The sequence below is a fragment of the Medicago sativa genome, chromosome 5 (genome assembly GCF_051527215.1).
Source record: "Medicago sativa cultivar Bolivia chromosome 5, Bolivia_mono, whole genome shotgun sequence".
In the NCBI taxonomy this organism is placed as follows: Eukaryota; Viridiplantae; Streptophyta; class Magnoliopsida; order Fabales; family Fabaceae; genus Medicago; species Medicago sativa.
The window spans coordinates 76,417,710-76,439,512 of record NC_140753.1 but is presented as its reverse complement, the minus strand read 5'-3'; the positions used below and the strand labels follow the sequence as shown (position 1 = coordinate 76,439,512).

The 21,803-nt window shown below is 31.8% G+C and overlaps 1 protein-coding gene and 1 long non-coding RNA gene across 7 annotated transcripts; both read right to left on the bottom strand.

Annotated features, from left to right (window-relative positions):
- Positions 1-7,934: 7,934 nt before the first annotated feature.
- Positions 7,935-11,088, bottom strand: LOC146925130 (FRIGIDA-like protein 1). Of its 2 annotated transcripts, XR_015010412.1 has the most exons (4): positions 10,069-11,088; positions 9,112-9,275; positions 8,210-9,023; positions 7,935-8,128 (listed from the first exon to the last, which is right to left on the bottom strand). XR_015010412.1 is itself a non-coding variant. In XM_085710091.1 (3 exons), the coding sequence occupies exons 1-3, from the start codon at positions 10,928-10,930 to the stop codon at positions 8,262-8,264; spliced, it is 1,788 nt and encodes a 595-aa protein (XP_085566217.1). In that variant the 5' UTR covers positions 10,931-11,088; the 3' UTR covers positions 8,130-8,261. The 2 variants fall into 2 exon arrangements, 1 of the variants encoding a protein (XP_085566217.1); XM_085710091.1 differs by lacking the exon at positions 7,935-8,128 and having other exon boundaries at positions 8,130-9,023.
- Positions 11,089-12,321: 1,233 nt separating this feature from the next.
- LOC146925129 (uncharacterized) lies at positions 12,322-16,896 on the bottom strand. Of its 5 annotated transcripts, none has more exons than XR_015010407.1 (7): positions 16,461-16,896; positions 15,699-15,806; positions 14,611-14,649; positions 14,298-14,361; positions 13,366-13,493; positions 13,196-13,283; positions 12,322-12,627 (listed from the first exon to the last, which is right to left on the bottom strand). It is a non-coding gene; the product is annotated as an uncharacterized LOC146925129 (long non-coding RNA). The 5 variants fall into 5 exon arrangements; XR_015010410.1 differs by having other exon boundaries at positions 12,441-12,624; XR_015010408.1 differs by lacking the exon at positions 13,196-13,283.
- Positions 16,897-21,803: the final 4,907 nt, after the last annotated feature.

The following is a 21,803-nucleotide window of genomic DNA, read 5'->3' as shown; positions in this document are numbered from 1 at the left end:
ATAATAATATAGACACATCTTTTCATAGGTAATAAATCAATTCATAGGTAAAATAGTTTCAACTTTCTCTCATGTACCCTATTTAAATTCTAGGGTAAAACTCGAGCCAGTGACTATTTTATTTGACAAGTAGTTTAGTGGCCAGAATTTCATCTCTTTAAGATAAATATATTTTAGTAATGCACATAACATGTATATAGAAGAAACTCTGATGATAGCCATAACTTCACTCGAACAATACAATCAACTTTCCTATATGAAATGGATTCCAAATAGACAGTCGTAATTCAGCAATTTAAGACTGATAAGAGCCTAAACTAGTTGCCATTTGGGCTGTTTTCTAGAAAAAATAAGAGCCAAACTACTATAGACCAAGAATGTATGCAATAACTAAAAAAAATTAAGAAATATCTCAAAAGTTATTCAATTTGAATTAGTTTTTGTTGGAATATATCAAAAATATCTCATCACAACACATCAATGTAATTTTATTATTATTCTAAGTATATCTTCTTCTTTTTTACAATTATTCTAAGTACACCTAAAAACTATGAAAGATACTTTTCATTTTACCTCTAGTTATTTGTTTTACTTTTTACTTTAATATAAACACGTAGGTGATTTCTCTATAGACCTCTTAGATTACTCAATCTTTAAAATATGTCGCTCGTAAGTTACGTTTCGATCTAAAAAATAATGATCAGATTATAATTTCTAGTAGATTTTGTGTGATTAGAGTTACGATTCGATAAATCTAAGAACCTTTTGAACAATGTGAGGGCGTAAAAACAACAATCAAAACATGATTGTGATGTTGGATTAATTATTTAATTAATCAATTATGGATTGACAATAATCAATTATTATAAGTCGGTGTCATAATATAAATTATGGTCTATTGTGTTAAGCACTAATTATATGATGAATTTGAGTGATTGGGCTTTTGTAACTAAATGGACCGTGATGGGTTGGACCATTTATATAAGCCCAATGAGAGGTCCCTGCCCTCAGCCGTTTAGCTATTTAAACGTCATCCCATTAGACGGTTAATTATTCTGAATATTGGTGAAAACCTAGAGCTAGACGGAATGAGGGTAGTTACCCCTCTCATAGTTGTCGGCGTTGTCTACGGTTATCCTCATCAACCTAATTCAAAGGTACACAATCTCTTGTTCTTTCTTTGTTATTGATGATATGCTATAATTTGTATCTAGTGATCTATGGCTAAAAATCTAAAACTTTCATCAATTGGTATCAGAGCCTAATAGATACAATTTATGGCTTCCTTTATACGTACCTTATCATGGTGTTTGGTTCATTCTTTCAATCTGAAATATGGTATATTCATGCCATTGGTTTTATTTGTATCAACCATTATTGTGAATTCTCAAATTATCAAATACCTTGTGTATTTTTTAATCGATAATTTGGTTTGAAAAGAATAGATGGTTGCCTAATTTTTTCGGTGCATACTTTTAACCCAAACTCATGGCTTTAATTCTCTATCCTAGTGCCATAATTATTTTAGGGTTTTATTTTCGTGTATTAAATCCGTATTGTTGAATATACTGAGAAAATATGTGTTCTATCAAACAAATCATTAACAAATCGGATTCACATGAACCTTTTTTTTTTTTTTAATTTTTGATCCTAGAATCCTCACTATTGTGTAAATGATTCATGAAATCGAATGAGGAATTCTCTTAATCGATAGTTTCCGAACCAAACCCAATTTAAATCGATTTTGAATCTAAATTTTGCTATGAACCCTAATTTTTCATTCTGTGAATGGGTGAATATTACTCAAAATTGACACATGGGTTCTTCCCTTCTCCCAATTTCGATCAAATCCATATAAAGATTGATGAATTTTGTTGTATATTGAGCAAGGATAGGACGGGTCAATTCGCGGGTCGTTTCGACCCGAATCCAGCCCAAACGGGCGAGGAAGAAAGACCCGCGCGTGAAAACCACGCGCTCACAACAAAGAAAATGAGGTCAGGCGCGTGACGCACACGCGCTAAGAAGAATCATTGTTCTGTACACTCAGGCGCGTGGTAGAGTGTGCCATATCCTTAAAATTCCAATTTTATTTTATGCCAAATAAGTATTATTATTATATCCTCCAATTGTTTTGGTATAAATTTGGAATATTTTGATACATGTTGATATTTTATACATTATTATTTGGGGGGATAATTAAATTATATTTTCACTTTTTTTTTTGTGTGTGAAAATTATATGAATATTCCTTACTCTTGTTTGATATTTATGAGAAATCTCAGTCTCAAACTTGAGATTGATGTGTCAATGAGGAATTTTACATCCCTAATTAACTAGTAAATATTATATTATATTATTTTGGAATATAAATATAATTTATCTTGTGCCCAAAATATTCAGAAGATTTGATTTATTTTATACCCTTAAAATTTGGGATTTAAATTACTTTTGAAATCTCTAATTTTTTTATGTAAATTGATATGAGAATCATATGTTCTTTTAAATCATGTATTCTTTAGATTTGAGTCTAAAATATAACACTTATGTAAATTATTCTTTTAAAGTGTTAGTATTGTGAAGAATCTTTAGACTCAGTCTTATATTCCTGTCTCAAATATCTTGTATAAACTAATATATTTTGAGAATTGTTGATATTGTATTTTTTGATGCATGAATTTCAAAATTTTGTCAAATCTTGTAAGGATTAGATATCAATTAAATTGAGAATAATTTATTTCAAATCATGTATTCTCAATATTTGAGCTTAAACTATTGTGAATTTTAGAAGGTTCAATTTTATTAATTCTAATGCCAAATATATTGAATTTAATATATTCTTTAATTCATATTGTCTTAGCATAAAAATCCAAAGTTCACTAATTGATCATTCTTTTGGCGACAAATTGATTTAAAGGGTCTTAATAATATTTTGTTTTCAAAAGGAGTATAGTAAGTTGTATATTATATATGTCATTTATATTAATTGAATCTAAAATTGACATATTTCTCTTTGATATACATTATGTTTTCTGCTATACTCTCTAATCTAGACCCTTAATTTATTACTCTAAATTTTGTGACAAACACCATTAACTATCTAATTATGTGTCTTGTCGCGATTAAATATTTGGATCACAATTATGTTGAACTATGAGTGAGGCGTGGTTGCATTTTTTTTATGCTAAAATTTTAATGATGAATTAAATTTGTAAGCCTCTTTGTTGTTTATCTGTTAACTATTATCATAACAACTTATTAAAAATTGAGGCAATTTTGAAAATATTTATCATCCTTACATCTGAATTCTTATATAAATCATATTGATTTATAATTAGAGTCTCACATATGTTTATTTACAATTGCTTATTCTCCATTGATGAATATTTTGAGATGACTATATTATAAGATATTCTCGTTAAGTCATCAACAATCATTGGCTCTAAGTATAAGGATGAATGTCACACTCTCCGAGGTATGTTGTGATTTAATTATTTTATCCTCTTGTAACTTATTGCTTATTATTGCATATATGAAGAAATTTAGTCTTTCTTCTCTTTTGTTGAGCAATTATGATATCCTATATAGAAGTGAAATCCTTTTTCAGAATATTCTAAACAGAACTCTGTTGTTATATACTATTTTCTTACTATAATGCTCCATTTTGTATTTATGTTCTTTCTAATTTATAGTGGGAGTATTGAAAATTTTATTCTAAGAGTTCTATTCTGGATAAATTAGAAAACTATTTGACACACTTCTATTCCAAATAATAACTTTTGTTATTATACTACTTCATATAAAAGAAATTCTAAAGTCATATTTATGATGTGCTAATTTAAAATATTGTTAAACACATTTTTCTATCATTTGAATATGACCGAAGTTGAGTAAATTTAAGTATAATTGTTTATGCATGATATTATTGTATCATATTCTAAACATTATTTATTTGTATAATTGTAATCTCACCCATCGTGGGTACAATTATGCGAATTTTGTTAAATAGATTAACATTATATTGGTAACAGTCATACCCTATCGGTGTGTTGTTATTAATATAATTGTTATTATTCAATGTACCTAAAATGTTTATACTTATGTCAATTATAATACTCTATCAATGTTTAAATTTTGAGACATAAGAATTGTACATTGTGATGATATAGTTCTTACTTATTATTATCCTTAAGGTTCTTGAATGAGATTACAATAAGTAAGTTACCCTATTAAAGACATGTAGAAAATTGTATAAATTTTTTGCAATCCAATATTATTACATTTTGAATTAAATTTCTACCTAAATGTGATTTTTTATATATATAAATATTTTGGATTGCTACTATCCCTTTGTTATGTGAGTGACGGACATACCCTATCGGTGTGACGTTACTTAACATATCATTTTGTGATAGAGAAATAGTTGAATATTTTATTTAAAATATCTTTCAGACTTTTTAATTCAACTATCATTGTCTATTCTCCATCAAGTGGGAGAATCATTGCTATGTATTGTGTAACGTGATGGACATACCCTATCGGTATGACATTACTTAACATAATCATCCTTTTGTGGGTAAGATAGTTTAACTATCATTCTCCACCAAGTGGAGAAAATATCATTCTTCAACAAGTGAGATAAATTCTACATGTCAACTAACTATATCTCATAAACAAATATATTTATTTGTTTTTCATATTTTAGATATGAAATTTTTGTAGAGACTTATATTGAGGATATTAGTTATGCTATTGCTATTCTTTAATACTTATGGAAGCTTATGACTATTTTCTCTTATATCCTCAATAATAATAAAATATAAGTCTTGTGTATTTCCGCTGCTTGTAACCTAATTGTTTCTCAAATTTGTGTAAGTATAAATTGTAGCATTTGAGTTTTGAGTGAGTTATTAAAATTGTGAACAGAGTCTTATATCCTATTTTTAGAGACTCATCTCACTCATATGATGATAAATTTTTTATATAATCATCATACTCTGTCATATAACGGTTACTATGTTTATAAAATTCTGTGGAATTTTAATTGTGAAAAGGAGATCTTGTGTTATAAAATTCTTAAATGAAAATTTACGTTCTCCTTAATTCTAAATGCAGAATATGTGGTTAACTACGAAACTCAATTCTTGATAATATCTGCCATTGATAAAATATGTATTTATGGGGGTTTCATATTATTCTTGAGTTACCACTTGTGTTAATAATTCTGCTATGCTCATGTGCAAAATATGTGGTTGAGTTCATGAAACTCTATTGGCTAAAATTATATAACCACTTATGTTGATAATCTTGCACTAGTAATTGAGTATCCCACTGTTGAATATTACATTATTATAATATTTTGTATCAGTGATCACTAATGAGAATCCCACTTACTCTTGTTTATATATATGTGGGATCAGTGGGAGTGTGTACACAATATTATTTATTATGAGCTCAAATGAGAAATCTCACTCTTGTTTATATATATATATATATATATATATATATATATATATATATATATATATATATATATATATATATGTGAGATCAAGAGAAATGTGTACACAATATTATTGTTGTTATCGCCATATACTCTTGTGCACACTATAAAATATGGCATAGCTTAAGAGACTTTAAACTTTAGTCTCATTCTATTATATTGAGATATATGTTAAAATTCTATCGATCTCAATGAGCATCATAATTGGATGCTTAAGTCAATTTTGTTGGAATATGCACAATAACCTCGTAGCATGCAAATATATATTGTGCTTCTGTTTTACCAACATTCTACATTTTATGAGGTCATAAATAGTAAGTACAATGTATAATATCAATACTCCTATCGAGTATGATATTGTGTTCTTGTGGTACTTATAATTTGAGATAATCATACATGTTCTTTTGTTATTGACATTCTAGTGGCCACATTAATCCACATTTTTTTCTTTAAACTAAGTGTCTATGTTAATCCAATTTGGGGATTATTGAATTTCCTATTTTGCTTTTATGGATTTTCATAGTCACGTTTTTTTATAAAACTTGGATTAATTGAATGTCGTAGAACATTTATTGATTTTGACTATATGTAATTACACTCTCTTAATAGGCTATCCCTATAAGTAATTACTATTCGTGTACCTATGTGGATATATGACTTCTGTAATATTGAAAAGTCATTGGCAGAACCACTAACCACAGACTTATATATATGAGTATTGTAACTCATAATGATTTGATTAAGTCTATGTTATTTTGGGTTAGTGGGAGTTTGTTACATCATTTTTTAAAAATGCTTGGGCTATTCTTTAGTGACATATTCTTTTTAATTCAAACGTGTCACTATAGATTCATCATATGTTAGAAAAGTGAGTCTTTGATCTGTATGATTTGTTTTCCCTATCGAATTCAATTTCTGCAGCATTAAAGCTTACTTCTCTTTTGAATGATTAGTGCTTTGACCATACATGTAATTTTAAATTTTAAATTCTTTATGACAAGTGAATTTTTTATTCTTCCAGTAATTGAGTATTGTCATCCAAGTGGGAGATTGTTGGATTAATTATTTAATTAATCAATTATGGATTGACAATAATCAATTATTATAAGTCGGTGTCATAATATAAATTATGGTCTATTGTGTTAAGCACTAATTATATGATGAATTTGAGTGATTGGGCTTTTGTAACTAAATGGACCGTGATGGGTTGGACCATTTATATAAGCCCAATGAGAGGTCCCTGCCCTCAGCCGTTTAGCTATTTAAACGTCATCCCATTAGACGGTTAATTATTCTGAATATTGGTGAAAACCTAGAGCTAGACGGAATGAGGGTAGTTACCCCTCTCATAGTTGTCGGCGTTGTCTACGGTTATCCTCATCAACCTAATTCAAAGGTACACAATCTCTTGTTCTTTCTTTGTTATTGATGATATGCTATAATTTGTATCTAGTGATCTATGGCTAAAAATCTAAAACTTTCATCATGTGATGCAAGCACAATCTGGCTCTTAGAACAAAAGGCCCTATCAAAATATGCATTCAATTTCTTATAGTCTAGAAGAAAAATATTTTTGAGTACACTTTTAAAATGAGCGCAATTAGCTTCATGCATTCAATCACATCTGGTTCGTTTGATCGATCAAACGATTCAGATATTTAGTTTGAACTTTAATTATGTTAAATTTAAAATTCAAATTTAATATCTGAATCGTTTGATCTTGATCGGACTAATCATATATGACTGACGGTAGCGAATCAAGAAATTCCGCAAACTTTAGCGACCCATCTTTCACAATTTCAACAGATTTAACTGAGTTGGGCAATCAATGTGTCCATCCCTGCATTACATATCAAAAGCAATGTGTAGTTCTTCAACGAGGTGTGCATTTTTTTCACATGATTATTTATTGGGTCATGTTAACCGGTGCCCCCGGGGCACCGGTTAAGGAACCTAAAAAAGGGAAATTTTAAAATGAAAATAACACTTTTTTATGTTTTTGAGGAGTTGACAACACATGTTCAAATGCAATACTTACTACATTTGCTTTCTTAATCAGTGCCATGGGGGCACCGGTTAACATTACCCTTATTTTAATGTATAAACTTATAAAATTGATTGTTTTACTAAATTCATTGGTCTACAAATATTTGTCATTTGACAAGTGTGGCTTTCCCATAAGGTAATATTCATGTATAATTTTCTACTCGTTATTTTCCTCCTTGACTTTTCTTGAGTGTCTTTAACAAATTTAATTTCATTTGATCTATTGCTGTCAGGAATGTTTTCATTGTGCAAATATAATAGTAGCACTTTATTTGGAAGGACATTTGAAAGTATACTTGACTGTGAAAAGCAAGAAATTAAACACTTATCGGATGTTGATAAGCAATTTTAACTACTAGGGCGAGAGAAAGAGAAACAAAAACACTTATGAAACCGCTTGTTTAATAACTCTAGAGCAAAATTATGCCTAATACAAATGTAGAAAGTTTCTATTCTTGTGAGTATTATTTTCCAAACCTTGTTTAAGCTTCATTGCCTAGCGAAAATAATGGACGCTACGCAATTAGGAAGAGGAGAAAGAACAAGGTTCAGAGAAGATCATGACTATCTAAAATGAACCTTTTCATGCAAAATGGCTCAGGAAATTGAAACCATACTTGTGATTCTTAAATGTTTAATGTAATGTTCTGCTTCTATAACCGAAAGCCAAAAGTGCAAAAACCTATAATATCAACCTAAGCAATTGCTTAACCTATTGAAGATAAGATGTTCCGTAATAATGTTGCAGACCATAACCACCGGAGACAGAGGCACTATCATAATAACCTGGCATAACTTGTGGCTCAGACGGATTTGGATGAGCACCAACTTGATCGAGGCTACCACTGGGACCCATTGGGGCATAATAACCAGACATAACTCGCGGCTCTGACGAACTCGGATGAGAACCACCTTGACTGAGGTTGCCATTAGGACCCATCGGAACATAATAACCAGGCATAACCTGTGGCTGGGATGAATTTGGATGAGAAACACCTTGATTGAGGTTGCCACTAGGACCCCCTGGGACACCATCAAGACCATAAGGCCCAGTTGAAGAACCTGTATAGGAGGAAACGGTTGGAGTTGGCGCCTTCATGCCAAATGGCGTGGTTGGTGGCATGCTCATGTATGGATTTGGATGTTCCGGCAACAAACTTTTTGACTGAAAATGAGGTTGTTGGTATTGGTGTATGGCTGAAGGGGTGTTACCAACATTATTAAGGACAGGTGCGGGACCGAATGGAGCAGATGTTAGAGGACGCTTGATCCCGCTTAGTTGTTGTTGCGGATGCTGAAGAGGCATTGCAGCAAAAGCTGGCGCAGCGGGTTTTCCACCAACCTTGCGCTGCTTGCTCAATTCGTCTATACGTCGTTCAATGCTTGCACGCGGAAATTCAGAATCAAGATTGTAACTCTCAATAACCTTAATGACTGATTTCAGTGCATGAATTTCTCTAGATTTTATCTCATTCTGCAAAAAAAGAAAGAAAAAAACTAATTAAATATAGTATAGGCAGTCACATCATGCACCAGGAAATAAACCAGGGCTCCATACTTACCAGTGACTTTCCCTCGGAGGCGAGTCTTTTAGCAAGTTTCTCTGCATCATTCACATAAGCTTTCAAAACAGGAACAGGTGGGGTCTTCTCAGTAAGTTTGAAGTGAAAAATAAACTTGACAGCCAAAATATGTTTTCCCCTTTCAATAAGTTTCTGAATAACATCTGCAAGACAAACAAAAATCAGTCTTTACAACCTAAAAGCCTTTTGCTGCCATGCCTATTAAAAGGGTGACACTAGAAAAAACTAACAGCAGTGTCAACTGTCAAATTACAACCTCATACTAGTGTTGTCAATTGCATATTGTTGAAAATAACGGTTTGTTCAAATTATACTACATTGCAATGTTATAACTTATACCACTACTATAGCCGCTATTTGTCAACAATTTATACTAAACGCATATCACGGAACAATAGCGGTTTGTTAAAATTCCACTACGCTATAGCCGCTATTTGACAACAATTTATACTAAATGCATACCACGGAACAATAGCGGTTTGTTAAAATTACACTACACTATAGCCGCTATTTGACATGACAACACTGCTCCATACCATTAAAAGATTTCAAAACCAACAATCCAACGAACTCCAAGAACAATGTAACAAAAACAGTATTATCACGGCAACGATCAACATGCTACAAATACAATTGCACTATACTGGCTCCTAATTTTAACAGCTCAAAAAATGAAACCTTAAATCAAATCAAATCAAATTCAATTAAGGATTGTGTTCTGTCACAACTCACAACAACTTCTAACATGCTACAAACACAACGGCTCGTAATCTTAACAGCTCAAAAAATGAAACCTTAAATCAAATCAAATTCAATTAAGGATCGTGTCACAGCAACTATTAACATGCAACAAACAAAATTGCACCATACCGGCTCCTAATCTTAAAACCTTAATAATAACCCTAATCAAATCAAATTGAATTAAGTGATTGTTACCTTGAACTCTATCTGACAAAGCAATAATCTGATACAGGTCAGGCAGTTCATCATTAGTAGCAGCAGTAGCAGAATAAGCAGCAAGCTCACCAACATTCAATTCAGACAAAAAACCATACACAGCAACAAATTGCAAGAAAGCCATAGTCCAACATGATTCATGAACACCATTCACCAAGTTAACCTTCCACACACTAAACAATTTCTTAGCTTTCTTCCTAACATCAAAACTAACATAAGGAGAAAAAACCCTCAACTGCTGAAACAAAAAATTACAACTTCTCTTATTCAAACGAGGTAATTCCTTTCCATCAACCACTGCATTTGCACCAAAAATACCATCAAGAGCATCAAGAACCATATCTGCAGCATTTGATGCACGTTTAAAAGCAATCTGAAGTTCATCCTTGATTGTTACCTTATCCTTAAAATTCACACGAATGAAATCCCTTAACCCTTTTCCATCATTCTTCTTGCACAATGCACTCAACCCTTCCAAATGACTTGTGGACCCCGAAACTGCACCGTTTTGAATAGTAGGGTTAGAATTCGAAGATGGGTCATTATTGATTGATGAAAAGTTTTGATTTTTGGGTTTTGGGGTGGATAAATTTGAAGAAGAGATTGATGGGTCGTTGTGATTTTGTTGGAATTGTGATTCTAGGGATTGAAGGTGAAGGAAGCGTTGAGAGAGAGTGTTGTGGAGGGTGGTGAAGTGAGAATCAATGTCTGGCCATGAAAGAGGGAAGGAAGAGAGATGAGAAGAGTGTGATTGAAGATCATCGTATGCTTTTTTGAGGTTTTCTTTCTTGTTGTCGATGAGTTTTAGTGCTGCTGAGATTGTTTTCGAGGTTGTTGTCATTCTTTGTTGTTCTTGTTTGAAAGATTTATCGAAAGGGGTTTGATTTTGATTATGAACATGAAATTGAATGAATTGTAGTGGTAACTAGTGATTCAGTGGCAAGTTTTTGCAAAATATTGTGTGATTAGGTTGAATTAGTTGATGGAAGGAAGAAGAGTGCGGAAACGAACAATAACAGACAACAGGAAGTACAAACAATAATAATTGGTTGGGCTGGGCTTGCCTGCTATGATAAAATATTAGGGATTTACTTTTCCCACCCTATGGTTTTCTAGCGCGCTCTGCATTATTTTTGCAAAAATGCCCTAGAAGTTTCCGGATTTAATAATCCGGAACGGTGTTTTCCTTTGTTAAAGGTTGAAAAATGAGTTACGAATTTTTCCGGATTTTGTAATCCGAAAACTTCAAAAAATAGGGCGCGCTACATGATTTTTCCGGATTACATAATCTGAATACCCCTTAAACCATTTTTCAAGGGAAAAACTGTAACGCTCTCCTTTTATTTAATTATTTTTATTAAGTTAGAATCTATTTATGTGATTTATTTTAAATATGTGAGGTGCTAGTATTTTATTAAGTGACATTATTCTATTATTTATTAGAATATGAGAATTATTAGTGTAAGTAGAATTGGAGGTTAGAATAGAAAGAAGAATAAGTTATTGGGCCTAAATAGATTTAGGAAGAGTGAGTAGTATTATAAATAAGAAGAGTGAGTAGTATTATAAATAAGGAAGCTTAGGTTAGAAAGAGTTTTTACGTTAAACCGCTTTTTGGAGAAAGAGGAGAACTCAGAGAGAGAGAACCCTAGGAACGAAGAACGCTGCTTTTGATTTCAGAAAAACTATCTAAGGTAAGGGTGAGACTATCTTTCACTAATATTAGGTCTGTGAATCATTAGATTGCATCTAACATGCTTTAGGATGAGTTTGTAAGGGGGGAGTTTCTATTCATCATAGGGTTGTATAAAAACTAGGATTTCCACCCGTGCAACGCACGGGGCGAAAAAAATATTTATTGTGGCGTTAACAAAATATTACTCTGAACGTATTACCAAAATAAAAACATATAATGCACTTTTTAAATAAATAAGATGTTGTCATCATCAGAACAAATATGTCATCATTTGACATAGTTCAATTGAATTTAAAGCAATTACATAACCCTGACCAATAATGATTAAATGACTACATAATTTAAAGTATTAAGAATATATAATACCTATATACCACATGTCTTTTGAGAATATGTTTAGGTTTTACTAAACAGAAACTTAAATCAAATATTCATAGCCTCCCGTGTTTTGGAATTTTTTTCCACTTTAAAAGGGAAATCTCATCCCAATCAATCAATTTAATTGATCGTTAAATATCTGATACATGACAATGGTGTAATCACAAAGTAGCCTTGTCTATTCTAAAGAAATTTCTAAAGAACATAGTATTAGGAAGTGTAAGAGGGTTTCATTTACATCACCATTATAAAGAGACAGTACATATGTAAATCTAAATTAAGATAGCAGTAGGATAAATTGATTTTCAAAAAATAATGCACATTGAATTTGGTCCTTCGTAGATAAACTTTCATAGATAAACTCCCTCCATGCATGCACCTAACTCCACTTGTACGTTAACTAATCTACCAAGTCTTCTTACCCAAGATTCAACATAGAGCCTTCCTAGTAGATCCTATTCCTACTAAACACTTCAAAGTTAAAATAGAGAGAAAGAAAGCAGTTGCAATTTATAGCTAATCATCAAAGTTCAATTTATAGCCTTCTTTAAAAAATAAAAAAAACAGACTTACTCCATAGTCAAAGCATTTGTAAAAAGCAAAAATCATGTCATCTTTCCAATGAAAAAAAAAATACCTTCCATAACATTAGTAAATAACATTTTCCGAGAAACAGGGGCAAGACTGCCCTTAAGGTTAACCTTACCATCATATGAACTACTATATAACCAGTTGATAAAGTTTACATTAATTAAGCAATGAAAGTCAACACAATAAAAAATTACAAACCAGTGCAAGGTCTAGCAAATTTAAAAAGCAATTGTTTAGCATACTTAATTTCAGGAATCAAACTTGAAGTCTGAAGGTAAAGCAATGCAAAGCCTAAAATTCAAAACTTAATGTTGTTGCATATGGGAATCCCAATTTGGAATCACAACCAAATGAATATCAACCCAATTTTTAACACAATGAAACAATCATCAATCGAAGTAACCAAGCAAAGGCTAACAAACATTGTAAAAAAGCACAAACCTTCCTTCAAATTGTTCTACTTTAATTTCAAACAGGACAACAAAGCTACAATATTGAACAAAAAGTTTGATATTCCTAAAGTGCAAAGCTACTGCATGAAAATGAAAATAGAAAATCAGTCATTTATATCTGAAATTAAAAATGAACAGAAGCAGAGGAGTTTATGATACCTGGAATCCATAGGCGACTCAGAAGTAATGAGACCATTCCGGTCTCCAAATCGGTTTTCTTTCTTCAGATAAAAGGGAGGAAGATATGTCTTTTTCACCTTGCCATTTTTCACCAGCCACAATTCATACTTCAAATAAACCATATAAGTATGAGCTCTAAAATTTGAAAAACTAAATATTTATGTAATCTGCAGTATACCAAACAACATGATTAAGGCCATTCAGAAACATAAACTTGAAGCAACAAAGGCTTTCAATAATTCTAAGGCTTTCAATAATCCAAACAGGGTTATAAACTGTATATCTAATATTATTTTAGATATAAGAAGTAACATCAATTTTGCAATCTATTAATGCAGAATTCAAACAATAAGATGGCAGATATAAGAAGCCTCAATTCACAAATCTATTAGTGGAGATATAAGTAAGAATAACAATGATACATGAGCATGGTACACTCACAGAAAAACTACAAAATAGGAATTCAATTGTGAACTTTTCTCAATATCTCCACAACCTATTAAGTGTATGTAACCTTTGTACTATCTTACTCTTTCAGATGCCTTAAGCAAAACAACAGACTTTAGTTCTCTTGTACTATATAATTAAATTTCATAGCTTTTCTATATCCCATGGTAAATGGAAAATGAGTTGTTTCAATAAATTAATAAAAAGATGCTTTTGAATTGAAAGTGGATTCAAAATTGCAAGAAGTTCTTCCTTCATAGCAATCGTCATAAACTCTTACAGTAATACATATCTATTGTCATTCAATACTCGAAGTAGCAATTCACAATAAAGTTTGAATTCACTTTAAATTGTATAAAATCTAAATAGAGGACCAATGAATAATTTCATGTAAACATAATATAATGATTACAATTATTATAACAATTACAAAGAACGACCCAAATTCATATATTAATATTAACCTGTTGCAAATTGTCATTGCTCCAAATCTTGAGATCTTCATAATTTGTCCACCTTTAACTAAACCTAAAATAAAAAAGAAAATGGTTCTATATTAATATCAATCAAAATCAAATTGGCAGAGGAGATGATATATTGAGACTAACAACTTATATATTTGAAACTAAAATAGGTAGATTAAAACCAAACAATATCGATACTCAGAGATGAATGATATGATAATTAAATAACAAATGAAAACAAATTTCATCAGAGAGATGGGTAATTTCGGATCTGATAAAAAAACAGGTTAAGATTTTGAAATTCAAATATCACCTTGCTTATTCTTCTTCCTTGATATCTTCTTGAAAGAACCTGTACACAAACAAATTAACTCAAAACATCATAAACTAAATGTGAAAAAGGAAGAAGAATAACTATGGATTGTAATTAACAACTTTATCGATTCAAATACCTTCAGTTATTCAAGACTGTGTTCTAAAAAATATCAGGTTTTGATGCTAATCAAAATAACCTGGTTTAGTATATAAAATCGATCACAAACCTGCCCAATTGTTCTCATCATTGCTTAAGCCTAATATATAATTCATGATTTTACAACTTCTCATTGTCTACCTAAAAATTCTATATAAGTACATGCAAATATAAGTTGAGTCTTTATTATAGGGATACTAAATTAATACAATAACCAATATAGTGTAATGCAATAGGGTTGTATGAATGATTCATGAAAGCTTAATAATCAACATAAAAGGTTATTCAAAACCAAAAGTTGACACAGAGACTTTTAGATTACAAAATTACACTCGGTTATACTAAAATCTTCAAACCATGAATTGGCTATTTAATAGTAATTTCCTGAACAGTTTTGCAAGTCTGGACATGATATTGGATCATTAAAAGATTCCCAAACATATCACATTTGTAACTTGTAAGCCGTCACAGAGAATTCCACATGCAAATATTATATAAAATACCTATTTCATATGGCATATGACTTGATTTGCTATTGCACAATATTTTAATTGAAGAACTAATCTAAAAAATTATCAAATTACACACTTAACTAAAGAATCAAGGCATGTGCAACAATGCCATATAGTAGACATGCAGCCAATGTCAGCTATAAGACTAAAACAACAATAGAAGCATTTATGGACAATTTTTTTAGTGACAGATTTTATAATTTCTAATCAAAAAGATATAACAAACGATTTTCAACGATCAAGAATACAAAACAATTGTCCTTCAAAGAAGCATACTAACAAACACAACATGTGAATCATGTGATACAGAGATTAGGTTTTTTTATTTCTTTGGCTTCATAGGATCTAAAGTTCAATTTTAATCCATCAAATCACAACAACAACAACAAAAATGGCGAAAGGAGCAATTTTAGTTACCTTAAAATGAAGTCCTCGCTCATAATGTCAATATTTGTAGACTGACGTAAAGTCCTTGCTCGTGATATATAGTCACACTTGTCCAAATAACTGTTAAAACAGTGGCACCTGTCCATCAAAACAAACAAATGAACATGTATCAAAAGATTACCAACTCCTTCAGAAACTGACAATTGAAAGCATGTTGATAAGTATATATAGAATTTATAAAATTTTATGTGGAAATGGTATGTATATATAGCTTACAGAGATTGGTAAAGTCATTATAATCATAATAAATAATCATAATAAGTATAAATCACCAATAAAAAGTCCATGGATCATTTAAATCACTTAAATACAAAAATAACAATTAGCTTTATTCTTTAGTATAATCTGCAAAATAGCAAGGTAAAAACTGACATCAAACAAAATGATGAATAATGTAAAATGAAAATCAAAACTTGAAATGGTTTTTCTTTTTTAGGGAAAAAAAAATCAAAACTCAAATGTTGATAATCAGACATCAAGAATCAAAAATCAAAACTCAATAATCTAAAATAAAAATCAGAAATAAATAAATCATAGGAAAACTTTGGAGTATATGTGGTATCTTATAGATTCAATTGTATTGAAATGAAGACAGAGTTTGAACTTGGATATTCCATAACTACAACAACAACAAACAGAGGGAGAGGGAGAGGGAGTAAAAGAACAGTTATATAGTTTGAACATGAACATGGATCATGAATTCAAAAACAAAAATGGATTTAGAATTCTTACCTTCGCAGCCATCGTGCGTTTTTTCGTAAATTCGACTTTGACAGGATTTCGATTGATATTCAGAATCGCATTTGGAAACAATGAAACAGAAGAGAAGAGAGGAGGAAAAAGAGAGAATGAATTTGTAGATAGAGAGAGAGAGAGAGAGAGAGAGAGAGAGAGAGAGAGAGAGAGAGAGAGAGAGAGAGAGAGAGAGAGAGAGAGAGAGAGAGAGAGTGAGAGATTGAAGGGGAGGATTTGAATTTTGAATTTGAATTGAGTGAAGTTTGTCTCATAGCTGATGTGTGTTCATTTTGAGGGTTTGGTTTGAAGTTTCAGCAATTCAGCGTGAGAATAGGGGAAAAGCAGCCCTTTTTAGTTGTTTGCAATTAATGTTCTGAAAAAAAATCTGATAAAGGGTTGGACTTTAGTGTTGGGCTGGGTATGTATTGGCCTTCATTTCAAATTGGCCATTTGTTTTTTTCTATATAATAGCACCGAAAATGACATTTCTTAGAGGGAAATTAACACATTCAAATATTTATACTCTAAATTGAATTTTGATGATTTTAAAATTGTGAAAAAATGTGGATTACTATTTTGGATGATAAAATGAGCTTTCAAGATGTGCTGATTTGGCATTGGATGCTTAAGAAGTTGACACATTGGATTGAGGATGTGCCACATTGGATTGGTGTAAAAAAAGTTGCTATTTGTTGCTTCATGTTTGTATATTATTAAGATATGGATAGTGAAGGGTTTTGTTTTCAATTTTTTTCTATCTTATAAAGAATATGTTAAATTCGTGCTCTAATTTATCGGTGTAATTTTGGTATGCTCTTATCTTTGAATTTATGACTTTGATGTGCTATATTCGTGAATTCTATATTCGATAAGTATAAGAGATGTGTATTGTATGATTATTTTACTAATCGTAGAAGGCAAAACCGCTGCACTGTTACCTGACTCATTGGCTTGTTTTCATTATATGATAATTTGAATCAGCTAGTTATTTTTCACTTGTTAATTGTTCATGACATCGTACTTCTTGTTAATTGGCTACGGTTTGTGTCTACATGTTTCCTGAGTTATGATTGACAATTGATTTACTTTAATTTCATATATTAGTCCTTATTTTACGTGAACCAATTATAGGACCTTCCTTTTGTTAGTTATAATTTAACTAGTGTTTACTATGTACAGAATTTTATGTAACAAATTTTGAGTGTTGCCATTGTTTTGGGTTGCCAAGTTACTGTCCATATATGCATTTTCTTCCATATATGTTCTTTGAATTACTAGCTCTATTAGTTGGAAGTAATTTATATGTATGTTATTCGATTTATCAACTCTATTAATTAGGAATAATTTACATGATAGTATAAATGTCTTATGAAAGATGTCGCCTTATAATGGAGATTCAAATTTTGACCTTGCGCACTTCTTTAAATTTATTTGTAACTAGTTCACTATATTGACAATTATTTGTGACCTGTAGCTATTCTTTTATTAAAGGTACAAAGGTATATTATTATTTTAAGAAAAACGTGATGCAGCCATGCTAGAACATATATGAATAGGATACAAATTAGCATTTTTATCCTTGTCATGTTAATTTGAAGATGCGTGATTTAAAGAAATGAGTTATATAAAGATGTGTTATTTGAAGATGTGTGATGACAGTCAATTATTCGCTATTTTTAGCGTCATTTTCATCACATTTTGGAGTTCACAAGCAAGCTTAAGCAACAAGAAGAGCAAGAAAAGCATGAAAAGTTGAAGATTTCGAAGAAAGTAATTTTCTGAAGAATATTGGAGTTCACAGTTATTTTGAGCATGATAAAGTGCGAAAAACAGGAAAAGTTGAAGATGCTGGAAAAACGCTAAAAACGTGTCACGATTTGCCAAAACGTGACACGATTTTATCAGACCAGAAAAACATGCTTTCGACATTGGAGCAAAACGTGTCACGATTGCAAAAACGTGACACGATTTCTTCAGCTATTTGCAAAAACGTGTCACGATTTACTTAAAACGTGACACGATTTGGGCGAAATTCTGAGCCTATTTAAGCTGAAGCCTATTCCAAAAAGAGGGGTTACGAATTTTGGAGAGAGAAAGTGCGATTTGCAGACCTGGAGACTGAAGAACGGGGCGATTTCCTCCATTCTTTACCAGTTTATGTATGTTTTAATTCTTTCATTGATTATGCTATTTGTAAACTCAATTATGAGTAGCTAAATCTCTTAGAGATTAGGTCTGAGATGATTCTTTGTAACCCTAATTGAACCATGTTGCTGTGAAACTTTATTTATTGTGAATGACAATCTAGTTTTTATTCAATTCAATTGTTCTTAATGCTTTTTATATATTGACACCATATAAACATGATTTCGTGAGAACGAATGACTACTGACCATAGCTTTCGACTTAGACCTAATTGGATTGTTCTAATAAACAGGGTTAGTCTAGGAATAGATAATCGTTTGTTAGTGATATTAGGTTAACGTGCTTAAACCTTCAAGTATTATTAGACCACCTAAGGGATTAGGGGCTGTAGTGTGAGAAGAGGGTCCTAAGTCAAGGGATTGATTATGACTATTTTGTTAACTATCGTGGAGCTAGAAAATCATTCATAAGAATAGGTGCAGTATATCAATTAGGGGAACATAGATGATTCGAAAGACCTGATCTCATCTCTCTACTATTTTCTAACCAAATCTTTATTTTATGTTATTTAATTTTATGCAATCAAATCTACTGCCTAGTGGCAAACCAAAAATAACTTTTACACATCCTAAATATTTTACCTTATTGCTTAATTGAGATTAACACAGTCCTTGTGGGATCGATATTTTTACTACTTCGATAGTATTTGGTGCACTTGCCAAACGCCTATCAAGTTTTTGGCGCCGTTGCCGGGGACTGTTAAGTCATTTCAGTTTGGCAATTTTGTTTTTATTTAGGATTTCTGTCATTTATATTTTTGTATATATATAAAAAAAAAAAAATTACTCTTGTTGCTTTTAATTTATCTTGTGCGGTGCTATGATGGTATGTTTTTCTTTTTGTTGTTTCTGCAAGGTCAAGCAAAATACTATTTGATTTAAGATGGGAGATAATCCATCTAGACGCACCTTAGGGGACTATGGTATAGGAACACACCGATGTCTTATCACTCATGGGTTTCAACCGGCGAACCCAGTTGCCTTCAACATAAAAAATTCAGTTCTTGTGGGTCTTCGAGAAAATCAGTATGATGGAGGATCACTTCAAGACCCATACGAACACTTGAGTTTATTTTATGAATCTTGTTTGTTCTGCTGCCCTGATGGAGTGACTGAAGATCAAAAGAAGTTGCAATTGTTCGCTTTAACATTAACTGGAAGAGCAAAAGATTGGTTGCATGCCCTGTCTAATGGTACAATTCAAAAATGGGATGAGTTAGAGGAGAAGTTTTTGAAGCGGTTCTTTCCATTATCGAAGTTGTTGAAGAAGAGGGCAGAAATTAGTGGTTTCAAACAAGGTGATTCAGAATCTCTCTATGATGCTTGGGAGAGGTTCAGACTATTATTGAAGAGGTGTCCACCACATGGTTTTGATTTACTGGAACAGATGCAAATATTTACAAATGGGATGAATGTTCAAACTAGGATGCTCCTTGATGCTTCAGCTGGGGGTAGTATAAGAGAAAAAACAGACCTTGAGGTTCAAACTCTAATTGAGATCATGGCTCAGAATGAGTGTTGTGTTGAGATTGAGCAAAGTGAGATTGGAGTGCTTGGAGTGAATGAGAATAGTATTATCTTAGCTAGTCAGGCTTTGATGAGTAAACAAATAGAAGCACTTTCCAAACAGGTACAAGACATAAGTATAAGACAAGTTCAACAGACTCAACAAGCGCAAGTTTTGAGGTGCAAATTTTGTGGTGAAGGACATGCTAATGGTGAATGTGTACCCGAGGGAGTGAGTGAGGAAGCCATCGATATGAGAATTTATCAAGAAGAGAACCCTTACTCAAACACATATAATATGGGGTGGACACAAAATCCTGACCTCATATATTCAAACAACAACACCTTAAACCCAATTACTTACCCATCCCAACAACAACCACAAACAAAACCAACCGCACTTGAAGAAGCCTTGACTAGTTTCATCAAATTAACCCAATCCAAGTTCCAAGAGATAAAGTCATATCAAGAAAGTGTGCAAAGGGACAATGAAGCTTACTTTAAGAACCTTGAAACTCAAATTGGGCAGTTGTCAAAGCTAATGGCAACACAATCAAGGGGAGGTTTTGGTGGCAATACTTCCAACAATCAAAAGAATGATGCATGCAATATGATTGGAATGAGCGATGGGAGAGTAGCAGCTATCCTTATGAGAGTGGATAAGAGTAAGAAAAAGAAAGTTGAGTGTGAATCCAAGAAGGAGGGAGATAAAATAGAGAAACTCATAGATGCAAGCTCCATTTTGAGAAAGTCTAAAAGTCAGCTCCTCAAGGATGGTGATAAGCCTCAAGTGATTCCATACTATGTGAAGTTGCCTTATCCCCATTTCAGTAAAAATAAGGATAATGTTGAATATTCAAAGAATAAAAATGGCAAAGGCATTGAATTGAGAACCAGAAAAGTGCTCAAGTCGGTGAATCTTGAGAGTACCAACAGAAAGGTTGACGAAGTGGATAGTGAAGATGAAGTTGGAAATGAACAACAAGAAAAAAATAAAAGTGGAAAGAGAATGCTTGTTGAATCAAAGTGGAAATATCCACCTTGACTAGGGTGTTGAAGCGTCAAGCTCAATGACGTAAAAGAAAGCGCTTGGTGGGAGGCAACCCATCCTTTTTTTTTATGTTTTTGTTTTCAGTATTTTATTTTTATTGTTGAGTCAGACAATTGTCAGTATGTTTGAATAACTCAGTTGTATCCCCCTGTTATGTGATTGAATCTGAACTTGTTTATTATTGATGAATTTGCTTGTTTGTTGACTTTTTACAGTTTAGTAACAAATAGTTGTTCAAGTGGTATTCCAAAAGTTCAAAAGGAGGAGTGACTTGGTATTTCAAAGGCGAAGTGTACGGCAGTTAAAGATCGGTAGTCACAACTCCCAGATATCATAACTGTAAGGTTCATGTCCAAATTTTATTTTCCCAATTTACTTATATAGAGTGTTCCATGCTTTTACATTTCTAGAACTTGCATTGTTTCTCTACTGTTGATTGATCTTTGTCATTAGCACACTGAGGCAAAAATGCTTGGTCCTGTGAGCCTTTTGAAGCCTACCCTGATTTGAATTGTTATATTCTATCTTTTTCTTAACCAATTTGAGCCGGTAGGATTAGAACTTTTTGTTCGGTGACAA

Bases quoted from the DNA above. Each gene is read 5' to 3' on its own strand.
- LOC146925130 (XM_085710091.1), bottom strand. From the start codon at position 10,930: ATGACAACAACCTCGAAAACAATCTCAGCAGCACTAAAACTCATCGAC. The intron at 9,276-10,068 runs GTAACAATCACT...TTTGTCTTGCAG, and splicing joins TTTGTCAGATAGAGTTCAAG to ATGTTATTCAGAAACTTATT. The intron at 9,024-9,111 runs GTAAGTATGGAG...CTTTTTTTGCAG, and splicing joins CCTCCGAGGGAAAGTCACTG to AATGAGATAAAATCTAGAGA.